The sequence below is a fragment of the Perna viridis genome, chromosome 1 (genome assembly GCF_037379345.1).
Source record: "Perna viridis isolate PV_CMFRI_1.1 ecotype Kerala chromosome 1, ASM3737934v1, whole genome shotgun sequence".
NCBI lineage: Eukaryota > Metazoa > Mollusca > Bivalvia > Mytilida > Mytilidae > Perna > Perna viridis.
In genome coordinates, this window is record NC_142445.1 from 56,519,571 (window position 1) to 56,543,353 (window position 23,783).

The 23,783-nt window shown below is 31.8% G+C and overlaps 1 protein-coding gene across 1 annotated transcript; it reads right to left on the reverse strand.

Moving 5' to 3' along the window:
• Positions 1–165: 165 nt before the first annotated feature.
• Positions 166–23,733, reverse strand: LOC148629497 (uncharacterized). The gene is made up of 12 exons (XM_088552367.1): positions 23,551–23,733; positions 17,393–17,475; positions 16,458–16,566; positions 14,790–14,889; positions 13,416–13,649; positions 12,756–12,928; positions 8,653–8,763; positions 6,905–7,014; positions 6,617–6,690; positions 5,857–5,933; positions 4,643–4,674; positions 166–4,248 (listed from the first exon to the last, which is right to left on the reverse strand). Exons 1-12 carry the CDS (start codon positions 23,623–23,625, stop codon positions 2,373–2,375), a joined length of 3,054 nt encoding a protein of 1,017 aa, XP_088408493.1. The 5' UTR covers positions 23,626–23,733; the 3' UTR covers positions 166–2,372.
• Between the last annotated feature and the right edge of the window lie 50 nt (positions 23,734–23,783).

Consider the following 23,783-nt stretch of genomic DNA (forward strand, 5'->3'; position numbering starts at 1 on the left):
ACAGAATGTCTACTGACAACTATAATGACAGCAGACATGACAACACTGCACTAACATTGTATGTCTGCAAATTTTGTAAGGTTAAATTAAAACTGATTTTCTCTTTTATACCAGTAGAAGGCTCTTACTTTGCACAATGGCACAAGAAATTAAGAACAGTATAGCTGAAGTGTACAGAACATTTCTATGATTTATTCATCATAATTATCATGTTATTTTATTCAGCCAATGAACATATGATCATATATACTACATCACAGTAAAATACTACATATGTATTGACATTTGAAGATTGGATAAAGCTTCAATTTAATAAATATAATTTAAATAAATTTAAAAACATATATCATGCCGAATATTTCTTGAAAAAAAAGACATGAGAATGTGTCTAAATGACACAGATGCTCACTTTAATGTAAATAATTGTTTCTTTTTTTTACTCATTTATACATTACTGGGTAAAATGTTACTGACATACCCAGACCAAACAATTTGATAAAGCTTTATCTCATGAAATAGCAGGATATGTGATGCCAAATAATTTTATGAAAACTGAATCTTCAATGTCCCTTAGAACCCTTAATTATTCATCAATATTCCATTGGAGGTCATGTCAGAGGTTAACATGAATACATAAACTGACCAATCATGAGATTGTAACCATCATGCAATTACAATTTACTAATTCAATTACTAAACAGGATAGAGAGAATCTGCAATGTATTCAGACAGGATCTCAAATGGCATGCTTTGCTTCTTCTGTGATTCCAAATTTTAATAAGGGGTTGTGACTAAAAGAATTAGTTTTTTAGACTGACACCCAAATAGATAATTTGTTAAAAAAAAAAACTGAAATTCTTAATATACAGGATGTATATATTAATGCTTATTGTCATAACTGCAAACATTTTCTTCAGCATTGATGCCACAAAAATAAATTTCTACTAATGAGAAAATCTCTTTTTATACACTGTACCAACAAAAATTTAAACTGATCAAAATAAGAAATCCTGCAGCCAGATTGGCAATTAGAGAAACAACTATCAGAACACATACGGTAGAAAAAAAACATTAAAAATGAAAAATAAATAATCCTCAATTGCTTATATACATAGACGGTATGTACAAATCATCTAAAATTATCAAAGTCCTACTCACTGCATAAAAATTCTACAGTAAAACATCACATATTCATTTATCTTAAAACTCTGTCACACTTATTCTTACATTTGATTTTAATTGCCATTACAACACTTTAATTTTCATAATGCTCAATATCCTTAACATTGGTGTCATATAAGAAATAATGCAATATTCAACAACAAAATATTGTCATGATCTGAATGAAAATCAAAACATATTAATGAATGTTTAATTAATTCTTTTTTGTGAAAATAAAAATTACTCTGATCATTTTGTTGACTATTTTACAATAATACAATGTAACACTAGTACAGAAAATAAATACGATCCTTCATACCATCTTCAGAATGGACTCAATTGTAACTTATATACACATCAATTTTGACAGCAATTACATTCAAACATTTGATTTCTACTACTTCATTCATACAAAATAATCCAAAACATCTCAACATGCATAGTCATGTCTTAATGAGGTAATCAAATGTAAAAAACTGAACAATTCATATAGCAAAGTTTCTTCACATACATTTGTAGGTCCTATCTTTGGAAGATACAATGTACAAGGTCAAAAATAAAAATCGTGAAGTTCAGCACTTGAAAGCATTTAATTCAAACTTATTTGAAACAATTTTAAACAAAGAATTAATATTCATGTCCAAATGCATGTATTTATTTCCATAAACACACACACATGTATGTATGTTTTACTGACTGTCCTTTATTGGTATAAATGTATTTAAAACTTTTTCACTGTTAAAAATTAAAACATTTAAAACACATTTCATGAAGACAACTACATGATAAAAATATAATCTCTATGCAAAAAAGCTCATCATATGAATATTTGAAAGTCTTAAGAAAAAACAGCATACTCAAATCCCACTTTTCTGACAATTTTTTGTTATCCAATGATTTCACACATTAGAGGATACATTTTAAACTTATCTGTCCCTAATTTGCATTGAATTGTGTACGATAATAAGCATTTTTTATCCAATTCTTTAATTAAGATGTTCAATTAGGTGATATGACTAATATGAAAGTGGTGGTGATAAGACTGATAACTAATATGAAAGTGGTGGTGATAAGACTGATAACTAATATGAAAGTGGTGTTGTTTGTCTGATTCTTACCACATCATACATTAAAATAACTTGATACTAAAATGCAAGTAGAAAATAATTTACACATAATATAAAACACAATTCTACACTTTCAAAATAATCTCATGTTTTGACCAGACAATTAACACAAACTTTAGCAGGACTAATACAATCATGGTGACAGAAAGCTCCACATTTATTACATACCATCAGAGCTTTCAGATTACATGCACAGTTTGAACTGTCTTTTGTCACATTAGTGGGTTTAAGTGATTGATTTACTTGGACTTGGTTTTGTATTTTAGCAGGATTATGTTTCACACTAAGCTGTTGAACGAGTTGAGCGGCACTGCATACCACAATTTTTGTCACCTGTTTTTCTCCTTCACGACTGGCAGAAGCTGGTCTTTGGATAATTATTTGAGGAGTTTTACGTCCTGATGTGGTAACAGTGCCACTCTTGGATAAAAAATTCAACTGTTCTGGTGAGAGATTTAACACTGTGGAATCATTAGCTGATGTATTTGGCTGGGTCATTACAGAATTGTCACTGATTCCAACACTTGCAGATCGAACTAAATTCTGAATAGCTACATTGTTTACAGGTGGAGCACTAGCTGCTCGTGCTGGGGATGATGGCACACTTGAAAGTCCTTGTGATGAATTTATCAATTGCATTAAGGCTTGATTTGTCAATGCAGTTGAGCCAAGATTTGCAGGTATATAAAACTTTGCATTTGTTCCTGGCATATTCACAATATTTGCAGGTTGCACAGGTGATGGCATAGAAATGACATATGATCCATCTTTCTGGACAACTGTTGTTGATGTGCTTGATGACGAATGAACAGATAACACTTGTGTTGCATCTAAAGCACCAACTGTTGAAGTCTGTGTAGAATGAGCACTACTATTTACTAAGTTAGATGAGGTCTGTACAGTTGATGGATTTGTCAGTAACAATTTCGAGGCACTTAAGTGATTAGCAAGTGGAACTAATTTAACAGGTGACTGAGATTTTTGAGATATATTGCACATTTCAGGAGCATTTTGGTGAGTCTTAACACCAGGCTCAACTTGAGTCAGAGTTTTCTGCATGACACTTTGACATATTTCATAAGATCGCTTGATATTGATTCCAGAACTACTCATTTTGTTGCAAATTTCCAAGGAACGTTTTAAATTAACTCCATCCTTGTTTAGTTCTTCTCTGTCACGTTCTAACTTTACAGGTGTCTTAATTCCAGGACTTGCTCTACCAACAGGAGATTGCTTTTTGACCACATTTTGTATCATAATACTAGGAACATGTCTACTTGGAGAACCTTGGTCACTTTGCGGACTTAATTGTGCATTACGCATTTGTACTCTAGCTTTTGTTTGGGCCTTTATTTGAGCCAATGTCCGTGTTCCTTGCATACGAATGGCATTAGCATTCTTGATTTGAGCAAGTGTCCTTGTTTGGACTGGAGGTCTTATAATTGGAATACTATTATGCAGCAATGAAGTTGTCCGTGGAGGCTGATTGAGGGCAGCTTGAAGAGAGGTATGTTTGACAAGAGGAGGTTGAGATAGTGAGGTAGTCAGTGCTGTTGTCAGTAAAGAGACATGAGGTTTGGACATAACAGCCTCTGATACCTCTGATATGAGGATTGGATGGTTCATTGTTCCCAATGGCTGGGAAGTAAGAGGAGGTGTCTTTGGTTTCTTCACAGGACTTGAAACTTCAATCTCATCCTCCTGCTTTATAGATGTTGGTACTGGGCGTTTCACAGTATGTGATTCACTCTTACCATCTTTATGAACAACCTTAAGTAATAGACCTCCTGGAGTGTCATGATTGTCTTTCAGTCTATTTACAGTCTGGAAAATAGATCTTTGTTTTAACATATTGGCCACTATAGTTGCTTTCTTGATCTGAGGCTTTCTACTGACTACTGGCTGAACTTCTGATGTAGGCGATGGCATGTCAGCCTTTGGAACTTCATGTTTTATTCTCCTGAAAATAAATTTTGAGGTTAAGTGTTGTACATATGCATTAGCTTGAGTATGACTAATAGCTTCCTCTAATCTGATAAGGCCAGTTTGTCACTACTTATTTCATTATTCAGATAAATTTTCCCTTGCTCTACCAACAGGACACTGCTTTTTTATGGCATTTTGTATCATAATACTAGGTATACGTCTACTGGGAGAACCTTACAAACAATATTTTTATATGAATAATTTCTTTACCAAAATGCTGTAATTGGAAAAGCGTGTCATATTGAATTCAAGCATCTTTTTTTAAAGTTATATTCCATTTTTCCAAGGTGATATGTTCTCACAATTTGTTAGCATTTGGGAGTGAATATAAAATCTGTACTAATTTCAGTTTCTTATTTAAGAATTACCTCTTTCCCCATACTGGTTCAAAGTGTTTCACCTGAAAAAAAAAATCATAATACAGAAGAGTGTAAGGATGGAACCCAATAAATACAAAATATATTTTTTGTTTATTTAGAACAGAATTAATGTTTATAAAGTATATGTCACAGTTTTGTATGTTATTACATTCTCTCATTTGTAACAAAGAAATCTAACTATGTCGTGCTTGTAAGAAGATAATGTAAAAAAGTATGCATTAAGAAAAATCGAAAACTTAATTTTTTAAAGTCCCTAATCGTCAAATATTCTCTGCCACTGATTTTGCTCTAAAATCGAGTGACTTTCGCTAGAATCTTGGTTCCCTTGATATGATTCCTCTTTCGTAACCGTGATGACCCAAATGTTTTCAATCAAAACAACTAGTTATCAGGAACCAAATTAAACAACTGGCAATGTCTATATATAGATATCTGGGCCGTGATAATGTATATGACCTATATAGTCACTTGTAACAAGCCCCTGTGTTTAAATCGGAAACTTGGATATATTATATACATTCAATGCTAACCCACCATTTCATCCTTTAATGTAAACTTCCCGTACTCATACAAACAAAAACCACACACAGACATGTGTATGATATTTTTTAAAAGAGGTACATTTTAGCAATCTATGGGTCGCTTATATAGACCAAGAAACCAGATTAGGAACCACATTAAACAACTGGCAATGAATATTTATAGATATCAGGGCCCTGCTTATGTATATGACCTATATAGTCTTTATATAGAAGTGCCCCTGTGCCTGAATTGGAAACTGGGTAATGTTCAATGCTAACCGATTATTTCATGTAAATTTCCTGTTCTCATACAAGCAAGAAACACACATAGAACACATGTGTATGATATTTAAAGAGGTACATTTTTTCTTTGTAGGCCGCTAGAACTATGGCAATAAACACAGCAAAGATCTGCAGCATAATGTGGAGTAGTGATATATAATTATACAAATCATATGCCAATATAAAGTACTGAAGTTACAAATGCAAGAAGTTGCTAACAATATTAGTGACTTAAAAATAAAAGATGCTAATTTTCTTAAATATCATTTTCAACAATAAAATCATAACAAATATATATTAATCACTATCACCAAAATAAAACAAACATGAAAATATCAACTTTCAGCTGTTTTTTGTTTTTTTTTCAGGTTGTTTTTTTGTTGTTGAAATCATCCCTACCTTCCATGGATCAAGTTTACTCATTTCCTTTTCTTCCTCTTGTTTTAATCTAGCCTGATTTTCGGGAGTTAATTCTCCTGAAAAAGAGGAATCTTTTTAGCTAACACTGAATCATTTAAATTTTGTGAAGAAATTGCTACATGTAGCCACAAAAAGAGCGATTTGAACAAAATTCATTGAAGTCCTATAACTTTAATAAAACTTGTTCAACAAAAATGGTTGTGTAATATAATGTCTTAACCAGCCTACAAAATTAAGCAAACTGTCGCAGATGGCATCACATGAGTTATCCAAACAAAGTATATGGCTGACAACATTGATACAGATGATTAATGAATCCTGTAGCAGAAGGGGACAAACATGCATCCCAGGCATCCTTACTAGACACACTTTATGTATCAAACAATTTCTTTCAATATACAAATGCCACACAACTCTCTATTTTAGTCACAAGACTTGTGGTCTAAGTTGGTCAAATTTGGTTAAGAGCATGCATATAAAACAGCAAAACTTAGGTTCAATGATAATTGTATAATTTATGGAGGAACATTTGATAAAACATGACAAATACAAAACTCTGCATTTATTTTGATATTTACCTGACAATTGCTGTAAAAATGATTTTGGTCTTAAAAGGATTGCTATTGCACAGCTACTAAAACTGTATATAGGTAAATAAAATTGCATTCTGTCTTAAAACAGGCTTACGCAGCACACACATCATTATTTTTTTTTTACTTATCAATACAATGTTACAAACCATCTGCTAATCTTTGGGTCCATTCTTGACATGCTTTGGCAAAAAATTCATTGTTGAAAGCTGTACAACTTAGCCTGAAAAAAAAAATTACCTCTGAATGTCATACTAAATTAGAAGTTGTTTTTTTTTTCATTTGATGGGTAGTTTATATTTCGTTTGCTATATTTTCAAACCAACAAGAAAAACTGTGAGAAAAGTTCACTTTTCAAGTGTGGGGTATACAAATACTACTAGAACAGTGAGTAGACTGGCAATGAGATACCCTTGACATAAGAATTTAAGACTAACCTCATTCCATCATCTTTTCCAATACATCTATCACATTCAGGGAGCAATTGTAAAAGTTTGTACTGGTAATTTGGTGGAAGTAAATCAAATGTATGTCTGTCAATCAATGTCTAAAATATAAATATATTGTATATTGTATGATTTACTGATGATGAAAAAAAAATAAACTATAAAAATTAAATGATGTATACAAATAAGAAAGTTCATAAATTAGGTAAAAAATGAAAAAAAGTATAAAAGTTTGTAAGCCATGTGCTTCCAGGGTCTTCTAGGACAGAAATAAGTAAAAATAATTGGTTTCCATATAATCTATTAAGATGCATGTATTTTGTGCAAGCAAGTACATTCTGGCAGCATTCTCCTTAATCAATCTCTGTACAGGGTTCTCCTAGGGATTTTCAGACAGCACTGTATTCAGAGCATGTGACACGATGTTAATATGTCTCGTGTCTAAACATGCCACTTTGTATTTAATGTATTATATAAAGATTGATCAGTGTATTAAAAATGTACATTTGTACATTGCTGTTTCTCTTTACATGTTATTTGTAGGTAAATATTTTACCTTTTTTTTTTCTTTTGCAGTAATTATAACTTTAAAACCATTTTTTATTTTTCCTTTTTAAATTAACAAAAAAATTTAAGATATTCTATCAAATTATAATAAGTAATTCTTCTTAAATATTTTCTTTAATTCATACACACCCAGTGTTCTTCAAATTTTTGCTGACAGCAGACCCTAAGAAATTACAATTTTTCATTTATGGGGCCTCAATGGCTCATTTGTATGTGATATTCATTTGATTAACAGCAATCTCTATTAAACTCTTTTTCTAGTCTCAGTAACTTTCAATATATCTATATCTTTAGAATATTATCTAATCAGGTACATGTAAAAGACTACTCTTAATATTCATGTTTCCAAAAAATTTCAGGAAGAAGTGTGGAGTTGACCTTGTTATACCAGGAAAAAACATAAATCTTATTCTTGTTATTTAAAGTTGGCACACTAGTTGTTTTGTTTTGTTTTTTAATTTTATGTTTATATGTAGTTTATTCATGACAAAAACCCCATATCATGATTTACAAAAAAAATTTTTTTCCCCCACACCTGTTGTACAATTTTTAAACCTGGGGGATTTTACGATCGATTACTTAACTAATTTTCCCTGCAAAAAAAATGTGCTCTAGATACACAACAACATGGCAATGTAAACAATAGACGGCCATTTCTTTTCATATTCTTTTCAATATGTTTTTTATAAGGTAAATCAGCTTCTTAATGTTGAAAACGTCATGTGATTGTGCGATTATTCAACTTTGCATTTATAAATAGCCACATGCTTTTGGTCTGGGTTGAGTGAATTTCTACCACAGTCAGTTTTGATTGGTTCAGTATCAGATATTAATATCTGATTGACACCTTCATTACCATTTATTTGTGGCGAGGTGGGGTGACTGATAAAGAATCTTGTCGGTAATGTCACAGGCTTCAGACACGCGGTGATCAACTGACCATTGCGTGTTTACTGCTAATTACCTTGTAGGATGCTGTAAATGACCTTTGGGGCATATGTTTCCTGTCTTCATTGATTTTTAATCCTCAAATTTAAGTTTATAGCACAACGCTGGTAGCAAGATAGCACAGTACTGATCTTGATAGCACCGTAAAGCACAGCGCTTTATGGGCCTGGGGAGAACACTGCTCTATGATGCATTTAGATTAAACAGCTCTGCTGTATACTTACCCTTAGATTGGTAGTAACCAGAATAGAATCAGGTGTCTCTAAATCAATACATCCCTCCTTTGTTTGGGCTATCTGTGCAGCATGACTTAATTTCTTTGTTCTCTTTCTCGGCTTTAAAAAAAATAAGTTTTTAATGAGGTAACCATGGCGGGAGCATGTACTTTTCAACTGGCCCTACTTATTTTATAGGGTTCAACCTTTCTCATCAAAAGAACGATAAATTACAATGAATAAGAGAACACTGAGCAATACGAGAACAAAAACTCTATAGTTTTTGCATCAAGAATCTTCTTCACAACTGAAGTTTTATTCAGACTTTTAAACCAGAAGTCATCTTTTACGATTTGTAAACAAAAATCAGCTGGAAGTTATCATAAAGTCCATTTCAGAACTTTTTATCTTTTACAATAATTACTGATCATGAGAGGTGATGTAGAAGCAAATCCTGGGCCCATAAAAACCCATGCCTCTCCTGTTCCAAAGCTGTGAGGGAAAATCAAAAAGGGCTACTGTGGGATTTCTGTGACGTCTGGGTTCATTTAAAATGCAAATCATCATCACTTAAGCGATACAATGAACTAGATGGCACACCTGAACCATACTTTTGTGAGACCTGTGATGATCGCCTTCCATACTTCACAAAACTGTTTTTTTCTTCTAGCCAAACACCATCCCTGTTAAATGACTGAGTACCAAGAGCCTAAACTCAATCAAATTACATCAGACATAGAAACATCACATGGAAGATCTTTTGAAATATCAGATGATGACTCAGTCTCAATTGGTATGGGCACACATGAGGACATTTATCAAGAGCTGTCCTATATGAGGAAAAAAAACACCCAAAGCAATTACAATGTGCATACCTTAACATCAATAGCCTTAGAAATAAAACATGCCATACAAAAGAATGAGGCACTGTTGATGTGCTTAACCTTGTGGAAACAAAATTTGATCATTCTTTTGTAAACTGTCAATTCAGAGTAGACGACTACACCTTGTGGAGAGCTGACAAAATGCAAATGGAGGAGGAGTGGCTATGTACCTAAGATCAGACATTGCTTGTGGCAGAAAGAAAAACCTTGTATTTGAGCAAATAGAGTCAATAGGTATAGAACTTATCTTAACACCAGAAAATGGTATAATTGTGGGGCATATAAGCCACTGTCAATGAATGACTAATAGTGTTTTCTCCAATGATTTTACAAAATACACAGATAAATTGACTTGTAACTTGGAGATTTGAACTGTAATATTCTAAATATAGAAAAGAGTTCTCCATTGAAAGACCTATGTGATATTTTTGATCTTACAAACCTTATTAAAGAACCTACATGTTTCTGTAAAGGGGAAAACCCTAAGTTTGGTAGATGTTATTTTTACAAATAGACCTAAATATTGTAGTAATACATGTAATTTTGGAACAGGCATTAGTGATGTCCACAATCTAATTGCCTTTCAATTCAAAGTAGAAATTCCACCTAAAGTGAAAACTACTAAATTTTATAGAAGTTTCAAAAATTTGGATAGTGAGCATTTTTTAAGAGGCTCAGAGCAGTCAGATGTTGGCAATTTATAATATACAAATGTAAATGAAGCATATGATGTTTTTAACAACAACTTCATGGATGAATATAATAAGCGTGTACCATTGAAAAGGAGAAATACTGTAAGAGCTGAGCACCAGTTCCTTTTATGAACCGCAAATTGTGGCAAGCTGTATTTAAGAAAAGAATGCTTCATAATACATTGTATATTTAAAAGCAAAGGAGACTCTAAATCATAGGAAAATTATTGAGTACAAAGAAATTTGGTAAATAAGATCAAGCATGAATCTGTAAAAAAAGTATTTTATAGAATGATGTGCAGGTGGTCCCAAAAGTAAAGACTTTTGGCCCACCATAAAACTTTTTTTTGACTAATAATTTTGTATCAGATACTGTAATTAGAGAAAATGATCAACTGTTAACAAATCAGAAATATATAAGCTGTGTATTTAATGATTTTTTAATCAATGTAGCCAAAGACATAAGAAATGGGACAATTCAAATAGATAACAACCACCCCAGCATTACTAACATCAAAGAAAATGCCACTTCAAACCTATTACAGAAGCATTCACACAAAAACAGTTCAACAAAACAAATGTAAAAAAGGCTACTGGTTTTGATGAAATTTCTCCTAAAATTCTGAAAATAGCTGTGCCAGTAGTAAAACGTCCAATTACCAACCTGATCAACATGACTTATGAGACTTCAGTTTTCCAGACAAATTTAAAATAGTACAGGTAGTACCAATTCACAAGACAAACAGCACACTAGAAAAGAGAAACTACAGACCAGTCAGTCTACTACCGACCATTACAAAACTTTATGAAAGAGCTACTGAATCTCAGACATGTGAATTTTTTTAAACCAGATTTAACATTTTCTTGTCAACTTTTAGACATGGCTACAGTTGTCAAGATATTTTGATCAAAATTATTGAAGACTGGCATAAATCTTAGATAAAAATAAATTCACTGCTGCTATACTGACAGATCTGTCAAAAGCGTTTGTCTACCGCATGATCTGCTCCTATTGAAAAAAAACAAACAAAAACACTATGGTTCGTCTGAAAACCCTACCTTTTTTAAATATTTATCTTAAAAACAAGAAGCAGTGTGTTAAAATTGGTTCTATATGCAGTCCGTTTTTGGACATTTATAGAGGGGTTTCACAGGGGTCAATTTTGCGACCTGTCCTTTTTAATATTTTTAACAATAACTTTCACTTTATTTGGAAAAGTGACTTATACAACTATGCTGATGACAATACATTATCATATAGTAGAAATGATTTACAAGATATTGTAAACACTCTGGAACAGGAGAGTAGTATTTTAATCAAATGGTTCTCAGATAATCATATGAAAACCAATCCTGACACATTTCAGGCTATTGCAATTGGCAGTAAGACTCAAAAAGAGAACATTACTTTTAACTTAGATGGAAATGAGGATGAGGATGAGGTAAATTTACTTGGAATAACATTTGATGTTAAAGTGAACTTTAATAGTCATATCTCTAATATATGTAAAAAGGCATCACAACAATTAAATGTATTAAAAAGAGTTGGTCATCATCTCAGTAAATTTGGTAAACTTACAATATATATATTCTTTTACACTAGCAAGTTTCAACAAATTGTCCATTAGTATGGCATTTTTGTAATGAGAGCTGTACAAAAAAGTTAGAAAAGATTCAAGAAAGAGCTTTGCGCTTTATTTATAATGATGATAAAAGTACATATGAAGAGTTGTTAGTAAAGTCTAAGATGCCATCCTTAAAGAATTAGATGATAAAGACAAGATATATATAAAATAATAAACAAGCTTACTCCTGTATACTTACATGATATGATAACTGTTAAAGAAAGTTCTTACTCTTTTAGGTATACAAACTTGGTGAACATACCAAGAGCAAACACAACCAGGTATGGACTGCATTCTGTCAGTTATGGGGCAGCTAAACTATGGAACCAACTTCCACATGAATTAAGAGGGGACATGGGCCATGATCAATTTAAAAGTTTTATAAATAAGTGGGAGGAGAGGGATGCTCTTGCTCCTTTTGCCAATAGGTTGGCTAACACAACTGACAGATGCAACATCATCTCCTTAAAATCTTTCATTTATTATTTTAATTTGTTGGCATGTTGTCTTTAATACTTTTAACTGCTCTTTTCTATTATATCAAAATTTCAAACAAATGTAAAAGTGTTTGAATGAACTGTAAATAAGTACCATGGTGTCATAATTAAGAGTGGTTCTAATCTATATTCAAAACTGTTACATTACCGTATTATAGATCAAGTCATAATAGTTTCTCATTAAATAACAGCTCATGTTTGTATACATGTATGGTAAAAAATACTTTTGAAAGAAAGCAATTACCTGGTCTAAATTTAGTTTTTAGTAGGTTGATTATACAGGTATTTGAAAAATAATATTTTTGGCTATTGTACTCTCTGTTTTCGTGTCTTATCTGTTGAATAACATCCTGAGTATTCTTGAATTCACTACCAAGTCCACAAGATTGTTTTAGAAAACATAGAACTACCTACTCTCATACTTAAGCCTGGAATACCAGCCAGTATTTCTCTCATAGTCTGAGGTCTCTGAGGTTGTGTCACTTCAGGCTCAGACTCCTCTGAGTTCTGACTGCCATTCTGCTGAACAGGAAGTGCTACTTTCTCTTGTACTGTAGCAACTTCTTTCTTTGGTTCTTCTTTCTTTTCTGTGTAAGAAGAAAAACCAAAAGTAAGTAGACTAAATCTAAAAGTTGATTTCAAAAAGATATCATCAATTTATATGCAATGTACAAATACTGGCATGCACTAAAGCTTGAAATATCTGCCAAATACAAAACATTCTGGAAACCTTTACATAGTTAACTGTTTTTCCAGGTCTCCCTAGATTACAATTTTCATAAATATACAGGGAAATAGTAAAGAAAAATAGAAAAGGCCAAACATTCTGCCCTATGTTATCATCTACTATAAAAGACTGAATATCCATGAATAGATCAAAACACATATATAAGAGAAACTACATGCAAAATATAAGAAATCAAACTGTCTAAAATACTAATACAATGCATTAATAATATTGCAGCACATTCAATCTAAAAATTTAAAATGCTCTCAAAATCAATCTAAATAAAACCATGTAGGAAAAGATATCATAAAGTATTCTTAATGCATGTGAAGTGCTTCCTTGTTTACCTTCTTTGGGTGGAGGAGGGATAGGCTTAATTATAATTCTTGGATATTCTAATTTCTTCTTCATCTGTCGCAAGGACTGCCTTATACTTCTACGCAGGCGTGTTGGCTGTGAATTAGTATTTTTTGTATTGTCCCCATTGATTTGAGACTTGGTAGTTTCTTCTTCATCTTCATTTTCTTCTTCATCTGTGGCAGGTATAGTTGTTATACCACTTGGAAGTTTAACATATACCACTGAAAAGCCAATGCATAGCTTCATTGATAAAACACACACACACACACACACACCATAGCTGTCTTTTCACTTACACTAAAATTCAGTATGATCAAAGTTTGAACTGCTATAGTAGAAAATATCAAAACCCCTTTTCACCTTCAAGCCAGCTACTAAATTTTAACCAAAGACAACTTCAACTAGATTTATAAATTTAAAAACGAAGGTCATGATTTACGGCCAAGACAGTAATATTACTATAAACTATAGGTAGAATGTTTTCCTTTCATGCGAGTGTGTGTGCTTAGCAATCATTCTTAAAATACTACACACAATATTTTTTTAATTCTGAATTCAATTATTTGAGCAAAAGCAAACCAATTTCAAATACTATAAAAACTGTAAGCAATGCTCACTAATTTGATACCCCCACTCCCCATTTAATAACATGCACCTTTTGACCTCCATAGTGATTTAGAACAAATCAAAAATTGAAGATGCACAAAGGGAACATGTAATAAAGATTCTTTGAAAGTTTCATTCAATACCATTCAGTGGTATGTGAGGAATAACAGATGAGAGATGGGTCCTTAATATTCAGAATGACAAAGTCCAGGTTTTGCTATGTGAAAATCCCCAAATTGATTCAGATCAAATTTGAAAATAGGAGGTGCACAATGGGAACATGTAATGAAGATTCTTTAAAGTTTCATTCAATTCCATTCAGAGGTATAGGAGGAGAAAGGATAAGAGATGGGTCCCCCCAGTGTAACAGAAGGAAGGAGACCCCTATCACTATATACCTCCAAGTTTGCAAGAATAATAAAACGTAACATATTTCACAAACAAGTTACAATGGCAGTTTTAAGCAGCTCCACAGAGGAGCTTTTAATTTACAAGTGCTAAAAAACATTTGTCATTTGTAAAGGTAAATTCTGTGAACAGCCATCCCATTCAATCAAGAACTAATAGTTGGCCATATGTACATGTCCTTCTATACATTCTCAGTATTACATTCTTACCAAATTTAGTTAAAATCAGCCAATTGTTAAAAGCAGTTGAACAATATTCTACCAAAAATTATGTAAATTTCCTCCTAGAATTCTAGATTTTTGTGTGCTTGTATGGAAACTGATATCATATCACTTGTCACAACTTACAATTCTCTTTCTTTTGATCAGGAAAGTTACTATCTGTAATCTGAACATCTTCATCCTCTTCCTTCACTTCCACTACCTCAGAACCTTCAGGCAAATCACTCTGAAAACATACAATTGTCAGTCATAACTTGAGCATGGAAAGGTCAATATCTGTGACAACATTCATTCAGCATCTGCCAGAGCTTACCATAACTACACAGACTTTTTGTACCGAGCTAGACTTCTTACAATTAGCCTTCTGAACCACGATTATGTTACTTCAAGATTGAAGTCATTACTACAGAAATTTTATGGTCCTTGTCATGAACTTGTGGATTATTATGGTGTATCCATCTGCATCATGAAAACTGATTTGTTCAACATGTCATTCATGTAGTTTTTCTTCCCTCTTTCGTCTACCCTGGACTTGACTATAAACAACTCGGTATATGTTTCAAACAAAGCAGAGGACGCTTACCCTACAAGTGCACATGGTCCATGCTCCCAGTTTAATAATGGAGTCCAAGTTACTTTTGTTACTTTGTACATATTATTTTGGTTATTACATATTCTCTGTTGTGTATGTATGCTTTCTATGTCTGGTCTTTGTCCCTGAATTACATTCTTTTGATTTCCACTAAAATCTTGGTTCCCTTGATTACTCACCTAGTAAGTTAATTAAATGGTTGAATAGGCTAATTTGTAAGGGATATAGTTATGATGTTGTTGTCCAATCGTTAAAAATAGCATTTTTTTTGTATTACCACTGACTCGCTCATCGGGGCTTTACAAAGAAACTAAACACACTATATTTAAAAGCAGTTTCCAGCATGACATGGGTTGTGTCCTTAATGTATGACTTATGATATACCATGATTCTAACCCCACATGGGAAAATTTAGAAATGATATTACATACATTGAGGGCATAACTTTTTGTCAGTTTAAACTAGTCAGGTGCTGGTAGTCCTCTATTTGTAAATATTTTTTCCACTGTGGCCAGAATTAAAATGGGAAGGGTTGAGATCATGCCAAAGTCCTTTTTTGTGTGAGTCCCAAGTCAGAAATTTCAGGCCCCTGTGTGTATTGTTTCGTTGTCAATTTCAGTTTACTTTTATGTTACTGGAGTATATGGGGCAACTATTGTGCTACACCTGTGTATAATGTTTTTTTTTTTTTGAGACCAGCTGCTGAATGCCCTGTGGTGTATTGTTTTCCTCGTCATTTACTGAAGACCCTTGGGTGGCCTTGAGCTGACATTTTTCATCCCAGTTGGGTTGTCTCTTTGACATATTTACCATAATCATTCTTGTTATATTCAATGCTTCAAGAATAGTAGAACTTTTTTGTTCAGTTTATTATCAATATACCACTAAGGTAAGCTGTTAAAATGCACCCTGTTGTGTTAACCTTAAATAGACATTTGATCCAGTAACGATCAGAGTTTCTTTGGTCATAAAAGTCTACACTGAAAATAACAATTGAAATTTACATGTGTAATGACACTGACACAATTGCAAAATGTATAGTTCTGTAGATCACAGTATTATATAGACATGGGGAAAACTTAGCAACTTATGCACTTTTATATTAGAGAAGAAAGTGGAAATGGGGAATGTGTCAAAGACCCCTTCCAAACTGTGAATAAAACAGCCAAGGGCAGTCCATTGGCCTAACCTAATATATTTACCTTTAATCCATAAACATCTGACCTTCCAAACACTTTGTAAAATATACTGTCTTTTCCTCTTGAGTTGGTATCAAGACAGGAATTCAAACAGGCTAATGGTACTGAGCCACTGAAATGTCATCTTCCAAGTTAATATTCATTTGTATACTGAATTGTAGCAATAAAACTTGTTAGTCTGAAATATCTGTTTTCATTCATATGAAAGTAAAATATAAATTTATTTTAATACAAAAATATCAATCATATAATTTACTGATAACACATCAGCAGCCCCACATCAACAGCATTTGAATCAAATACAAAAAGAGATCTAGATCCATCAATTGCATACAAGTAGGACTCAAAACCAAAATATTAAAATACATGTACAAAACCAAACCCAGTACTCCCATGGGCAACACAACAAATGCATGTAAATAGAAGCACTGATACTTTCTTGAATGTATACATGTAACTAAGCTTAAAAGATGTTTCAAAGTTTTATTTTACCTTTAATGAGTTATACAAGAGTTCAATCTTAGGAACATTTTTATTCTCTTTCTAATTGTAAACTTGTCAAATTGTTTTTTTTATTATGCAGCTGCTTTAACCATACACAAAATGCTGTATCAAATTTTATCTTTTTTATGTTACCTAGATACACTGAAGTTGACTGAAAATTTATGAATTTGGTGATGATTGTGTCAAAATAGAATACTAGTGTATGCAGTTGACTTTTACTTCCAGACCTCATTATGTTATGACATTGCCTTAACAGATGCCAACCATGGTTAAAATAATGTTATGTTCCTACATTGCTGCAATATTTACAACAGTACATGCTACATACGTGTATAGATTACAACTTCAGGAAAAACTAGTGTTATGTTATTCTTCTACCTTCTGCAATGGATACATTATAAACATGCACCACAATTGCTCTAAATATATATTACCTTATGTCTTTCAAACTGTCATCTTTGATCTTTTGCATAATAGCCTTACAGTTCATTGGGGTTTGAGGTTTGCTTTCTAACACCTGTAATGCAGATCAAGCCAAATCTTGTTAATCTCAAATCCTACATGTATATATCAATGATATCATCTGCAAAGCATTAATGATACAAAATAACATGTAGCTTAAGAAATTAAACAAAGTAATTTATAACGAATTTCGCTCTACTGTATATCATCTGAAATTTTTTTCATTTGTATGTCAGACTAATTGTTCAATAAAAGCTTTGCGGAATGCAGCATATGACTTCAGTGAGTTGGGGAAAGTGTGGACACAATATTAGTTTTTTACACACTTCAGCATAGGTCTTACGATTCATTATGGACACAACAACACTATATTGCACAAAATTTGAAATTCAAATAAAACTTTTCAAATCAGACCAAAAATAAAAAAGTCCTTTTTTTGGGGTGTGGTCTCTTTGACCCTTAATAACTTAAAAACTAGAAGAGATATCTGAAATCTGATTGAAAAATGCAGACAAAATTTTTTTTACAGAATCCAATAAAAAAAATTTGAAATCGGATCATAAATAAAGTTCTTTTTCTTTTTTGGTGTTGCCCCTTTGACCCCTTATAATTCGAAAACAGTCCAAAACACATCAAATCTGCTGATACATAAAATAAATAGACCGGATTTAAATAAGGAGCACAACAGAAGAGGAATAATCAAATCGGATGAAAAACAAGCATTCTACATGGGTTTTACTAATACACCTATTTTGACCCTTTTTGGCCCCTTTTTCTAAAAAGGTAAGGGCCACTAACTCTAAAATAAATAGGAATCTTCTTTTGGTGGTAAGTAAAATCATATCAAAATTTCATAACAATTGATCAACTACAACTAAAGTTAATGCACGGAAACAAAGTGTCCACAAATAACAACAGTGCCGATGACTGTAACATTGTATAAAATGACCACCTGGACATGAGATAAAATAAGATACAAGTAGTAGATTATGTCAGACAACCAATATTTATAATACAATACATTTACTTCAATTATAATTAGATGTTTTACCAAATTTCTTATTTTTCATTTAATCTTAATTACAGAGACTGTCTGGAGAAATTTTCAAGTAGGTACATAGGTAAAATAAAAGTTGCAGATGGGCTTATATTAATGCATGTCCAAACCCAATTTTTTTCTCTACAACTGTTTATTACACACATGATGTTTCAGTGTAAACAAAACTGAAAAGAAGTTTAAACCAACCTAAAGTTCTGTAAGATTGCACAATAACATTTGTAGTAAAAGGTCCATCTATCAATTTAGATAAATCATACTATTATAGAATAAAAATTAGTGTATCATCATCGAAGGATGATTGATGTTTGAGAGTTTTATTAGGATGACCCTTAAATACGTACTGCTAGAATGCCTTAATTACCTATTTAAAATATTAATAATTATCTAAATCTCCTGTAAATGTGTGAAATCATCATCAGTAAAGCCATTTGTTGGCTCGAGTCCTGTCCATCAGTCAACAAATAGAATTTGTCCAATGTTACATTTAAAAATAGAATAAATTGCCTGTCAACAGAAAGATAAATAGTCTGGTCAGATAAGAGATAAGATGACTTCAAAAAGAAGGATAAAAACAAAATCTTTATATTTTTACGACATAAATGAATCCATCTTGATATCTTGAAATCAATCAGCAAATTGAAGCTCCCCTAACTACCCATAATTCTATGTTCCCAATGATCAATGCACCACTAGTAAGATTAGTCTGCCAAAAATTGGATCAGACCTGTCCATTGTCAGTATCTACAGGACCTATTAGTATTATCTGATGGACATGACAATGATTTTGTGCAGCACTGAGAAACATGTTGAATGGACAACACTAGGCATCTTAATGGGAGTCTCCACAACAATTTCAGGAAACATGCGTTTCTGTTTTTTTTTCATTAAGTTTCATAAAGTCTGTAGAAAAATATAAAATGGTTCCTTCCAATTTTTTTTTAAGATCTTTTTTAATAATTGATGCTTTAAATTTAAAATTATGATATCCAGACTATCAGATTACATGTGACTTAGGACATGTACATTGTTCTTTTTACTTCCAAAAAAATTAAACAAATATTTTTTAATTCAATTTCTTCTTTTATTTAAGTAACACATTTATACGCTTTTTATTTGCTTAAACATGCAATAATTTTTATTCTGAATATATTGTTAACATGTATTTATTTAATGAGTTCTTCACTAATTAAATTTGACGAACTTTTGTTAGTATGATATCAAAATTTCTAACTATTCATTTTTTTAATTACACTTTCTTAATTATACAATCAATGCTCTGATTAAATCAAGCAAATAATAATAGGCCCAGTGCCAGTATTAAAATCATTATTTTAACTGTCAATAATACCATTAAACACAATATCTTTACATTGTATTTTTAATGAAAATGTACATGTGCCTACATAAATAATAAACATTGTAATACATATTAATATTGTACTTTAGTAATGCAAGATGACAAAGTGGTTGTTATACTACAGAAAAATACAGTTACTGAAAACTCATAGTGGTAATTCTCTAATGTAATTAAGGAATGTGAGATGTCATCTTTAACATTGTTGAATCTTACACGGCCAAAAGTAGATTTTTCTGGTTTTGTCTGTAGAATGGGGTTGAAATAAAAATTTATAATTAATTTGATTAAAAACAGAAACAGAATTGCTTTAGGTTACATGTAATAGCCCTTCTAAGTTCTAGTCTGATTAAGATTGATTAATACTATATGCACATCATGTTAAATTTAGTCAATGGAAAGTCTAAAAAAAATATTAACCTCTTTTAAATAATGATGGTAACCTATCTTGAGATAGAGAATTCAGGGATCTCCATGCATCAAAATGAACACATGGCTCAATCTCTGGTTGGACAAATTTTTATTGTGGCGTGTGTCCTTTCGTGCAGAAAATAACTTGCCAAAAAAGTATATGGCTGAATATGACATTTAATAGCACAAGCTACAACATAGAAAACAACAATATTTTTTTCTGCCTGTATTGTCTATTTCAATTATATATAACAAGGTAAAGTACTCCCTTTCCTAGGCTTGATCATTGGTCCACAGCTCTAGAGAAATTAAAACCACTGGTACATGTAGGTGTGGTCATTTGTTGATACCATTAAACCATGTACATTTAACAAGTTCTTTATAATTTAACCACAAGAACTTAGACAGTAAAACGTTGTTATTGTCCAAATTGGGTCTTTAAACAATTCTTTAGAACTTTTTAGAGTCTGTCCATCGCATTTTCATAAAAGTCAGGCAAATTGAAATGCTTTCCTGTGTCAGATAATTGCCGAGATCGTTATGATATTTTTGTATAAATTAAGATCGTTTTCCTCCCTCTCTGATCACATCAATCTTTATCAAATTGAATTGAACTCTTGATACTTTCTATATTTTATTAAATGAAAAGTTTTCAAATTTTGTTCATTAAAAATAAACAGTAGAAATCATCCAGTTTTTTTTAATCTTACTGATTTTGCCAATGATAATAATCATAAATTCGACAGATCCAAGATGTGTTTACACATGCATTTCACTCCCTGACACATTAAACCCCCGTAAATTACCAATAAAAACATTGAAATTACTGTTAGAATAAACACACATGCCAATCATATAGATTTATGACAGGTATAGGTGATTAATAAACAAGAGTAATTGGTAAATACGGTGCTGATTTACAAAGGAATACAGTGCTGCTTTGCAAAGCATGACGCAAAAATGAATACATGACGTACGCCATATGAACATGTGGCGCTCGTTTTGAATTCATGGCACAAGGAAAGTAACACATGGTGCAGCACCATGCAAAAAGAGGCCGTGGAGAACCCTGAAAATTGGAATTACTTAGTTACCTAAAGTATTGATTTTATTTCTTGAATTTGTTTTCAAATAAAATACTTGTTACATTAAAGTATTGATGTGTTTGGTTTTTTTTTATTCAATCAATTAACACATAACAATTGACAAGAAAGACAACTGTAACTTTGAGAAAATCACTGGTTAGTTCATAAACAAATTTTAACTAATGTAGAGTAAAGCAAATATTTATATGCTCCCTAAATGTAAATGGTAGCTGAAAGACATGAAAATTCATGTTAGGAGCCCAATAATTATTCATAAATATTTCAATATTTATGCTGTGATCTTGCAAAATTTGAAAAAAGACACAATGACAGATAGGAGTCCATAAGACACAAATTTTGGTACCAGTTGTTAATATGATTATACTGTTTTACAATGTGGTACATTATAATCACTGTCTTTATATTAAAAAAAAAGAAACTCCACGTATTTTAACTTATTTTTTCTAAAAGGAAAATCTATGAATACATATTTTAATCTATTTCTAAGATGATGCGGTAGACCAATGAAATAGTTTGTCCAAGAATTTTTATAGCCTACTGTAATAATCCTTAGTTTGACCCAACTTGCCAAAATGAAATCTTCCAATTTCATTTTGATGTGTCTTATAGAACCATTTAACTGCCATTTTTTTTAAATTTTACCACATTTTCATGTTTATTGGAGTACACTGTATCTGGATAAAAAGACTCTTCTGGCACATGACTCATACCACACGATTTCATGACATCAGAACAGAAAAGTTGGCCAATAATGTTACTGGGCCATGGAACTCTGAGACTAATTGGGTGTACATGTATGTGTCAAAGAAGTTCCTCCATAACACAAGTTCCAAAAGAAGAAATATTACAGAATAAAATTTCTCTGGAAATTTGATTGTAATATACAAATGTATGTTCCTTGACAAAATAATCTATATGAAACAATCCGTTAATACTTCTGTTATAAGGAACAAATATACAAATATACATGTACATTTGTATGTCCACATATGAACTGTTCATTTGATACAATTGTATATGTACCAGTGTTTTATGTTTTACCTATTGTTCTTTTAAGCATTTATAATGATCGTCTGTTCCCCAGGTTTAATTTGAATGGAATGCTACAGCAAAATAAACAAAACTGAAATTAGACACTTCATTTGAAACAACAAATCAAAGTCTGCCTGCTGATGAACTAATCAATTTGGTAGGTTCTAAAATGTGTAACCCATACCCATACCAACTTTTCCCCATAACCAAATAATAATTTGCTAAAATACATGTATTCATTCTTACGGTATGTTAAGAACTGAAAATTACATGTATATGAGATTTGAAAAAGTCAGTTTCCATTCATTTCTACTCAAGAAAATGATGTATATTCTTCTAATGTTTCTTGTTTGATTGGTTTTCTGAAATCAAAAGGTCTAAAATGTGAAACCAGAAGATACCATACCAAACTAATTATTGACTATTTCTCACTTTCCTATTCAATTTTTCTAAAATCATTAAAATGTTAAAACTTTACCGAAGACTTTGGATACAGATTTGATATTATTTTAAAAAAGAAGTGATTGAGTATGAATTTGGTACCATACCTGGCTTCAATCCCTGTATCAGCAAAGAACTGATATGATCTTATCCAGAATGAAAAAAGAAAGTCTCATAAACAGTCTGATGCGATTTTCACCATTAATGAAAATTTTAATAATGTAATGATGTTAAAATGATGCATTGAAACTGTACAGATAACAAAAATGCCAGACTTTGATTTTGGGTATGAGAATTTCTTAACACATTTTAGACCTTTTGAAAACAGAAAATCAAATAAAATCAATCATTCCCCAATCATTTTAAAAATCATTAATTCTAGCCTAACCAATATGCCATTTTGTGAAAGTGTACAAACTTTCAGCTGGTAATATCAAGTAATAATAAAGAAATTGGCAAAATTGTATTTTGGTACTAAGTCAGTTTTGTATGGGTTACACTTTTTAGACCATACCGATCAATTCAGATTTATGAAACTGTCAGGGTCAATAAACCTCAACTGACACACATAACATTGTATCCAAACTTCCCCATTTAAATTCGTTTTGATTGTGGAAATGAAATGAGTTTTTAAGACTAACAAAAGGCAAATACAGGAGAACAATTCGAATTTTTTGGGGAATCCATATTTTTTCCATTTGTTGGTAAACATCAAATTATGCTCACAACTTTCGCTGCTTCCATCCATGTTCTACTTTTCTTCTTCTTTGATAACTTATCTCGGTTCAGGTCACTCTGCATTATGTATTTTTGTCATAATCAATTTAAATATTGTTGTAAAATCCTGATTATAAAGGGTACTCAGATCCTCGACAAAAAAGAAAATAGTTTACGCCATTTTGGCAAAGTCACGTGATCCTACAGAAAAGCGAATCAAAATTTGCGTTACAAAATTATCC

What these genes read in the sequence shown, in the direction of transcription:
- LOC148629497 (XM_088552367.1), bottom strand. Translation starts at nt 23,625, where the DNA reads ATGCAGAGTGACCTGAACCGAGATAAGTTATCAAAGAAGAAGAAAAGT. An exon ending in TGATCAAAAGAAAGAGAATT is followed by an intron (nt 13,650 to 14,789) that starts GTAAGTTGTGAC and finishes TTGGCTTTTCAG; the next exon opens with TGGTATATGTTAAACTTCCA. An exon ending in CCCTCCTCCACCCAAAGAAG is followed by an intron (nt 12,929 to 13,415) that starts GTAAACAAGGAA and finishes CTTCTTACACAG; the next exon opens with AAAAGAAAGAAGAACCAAAG.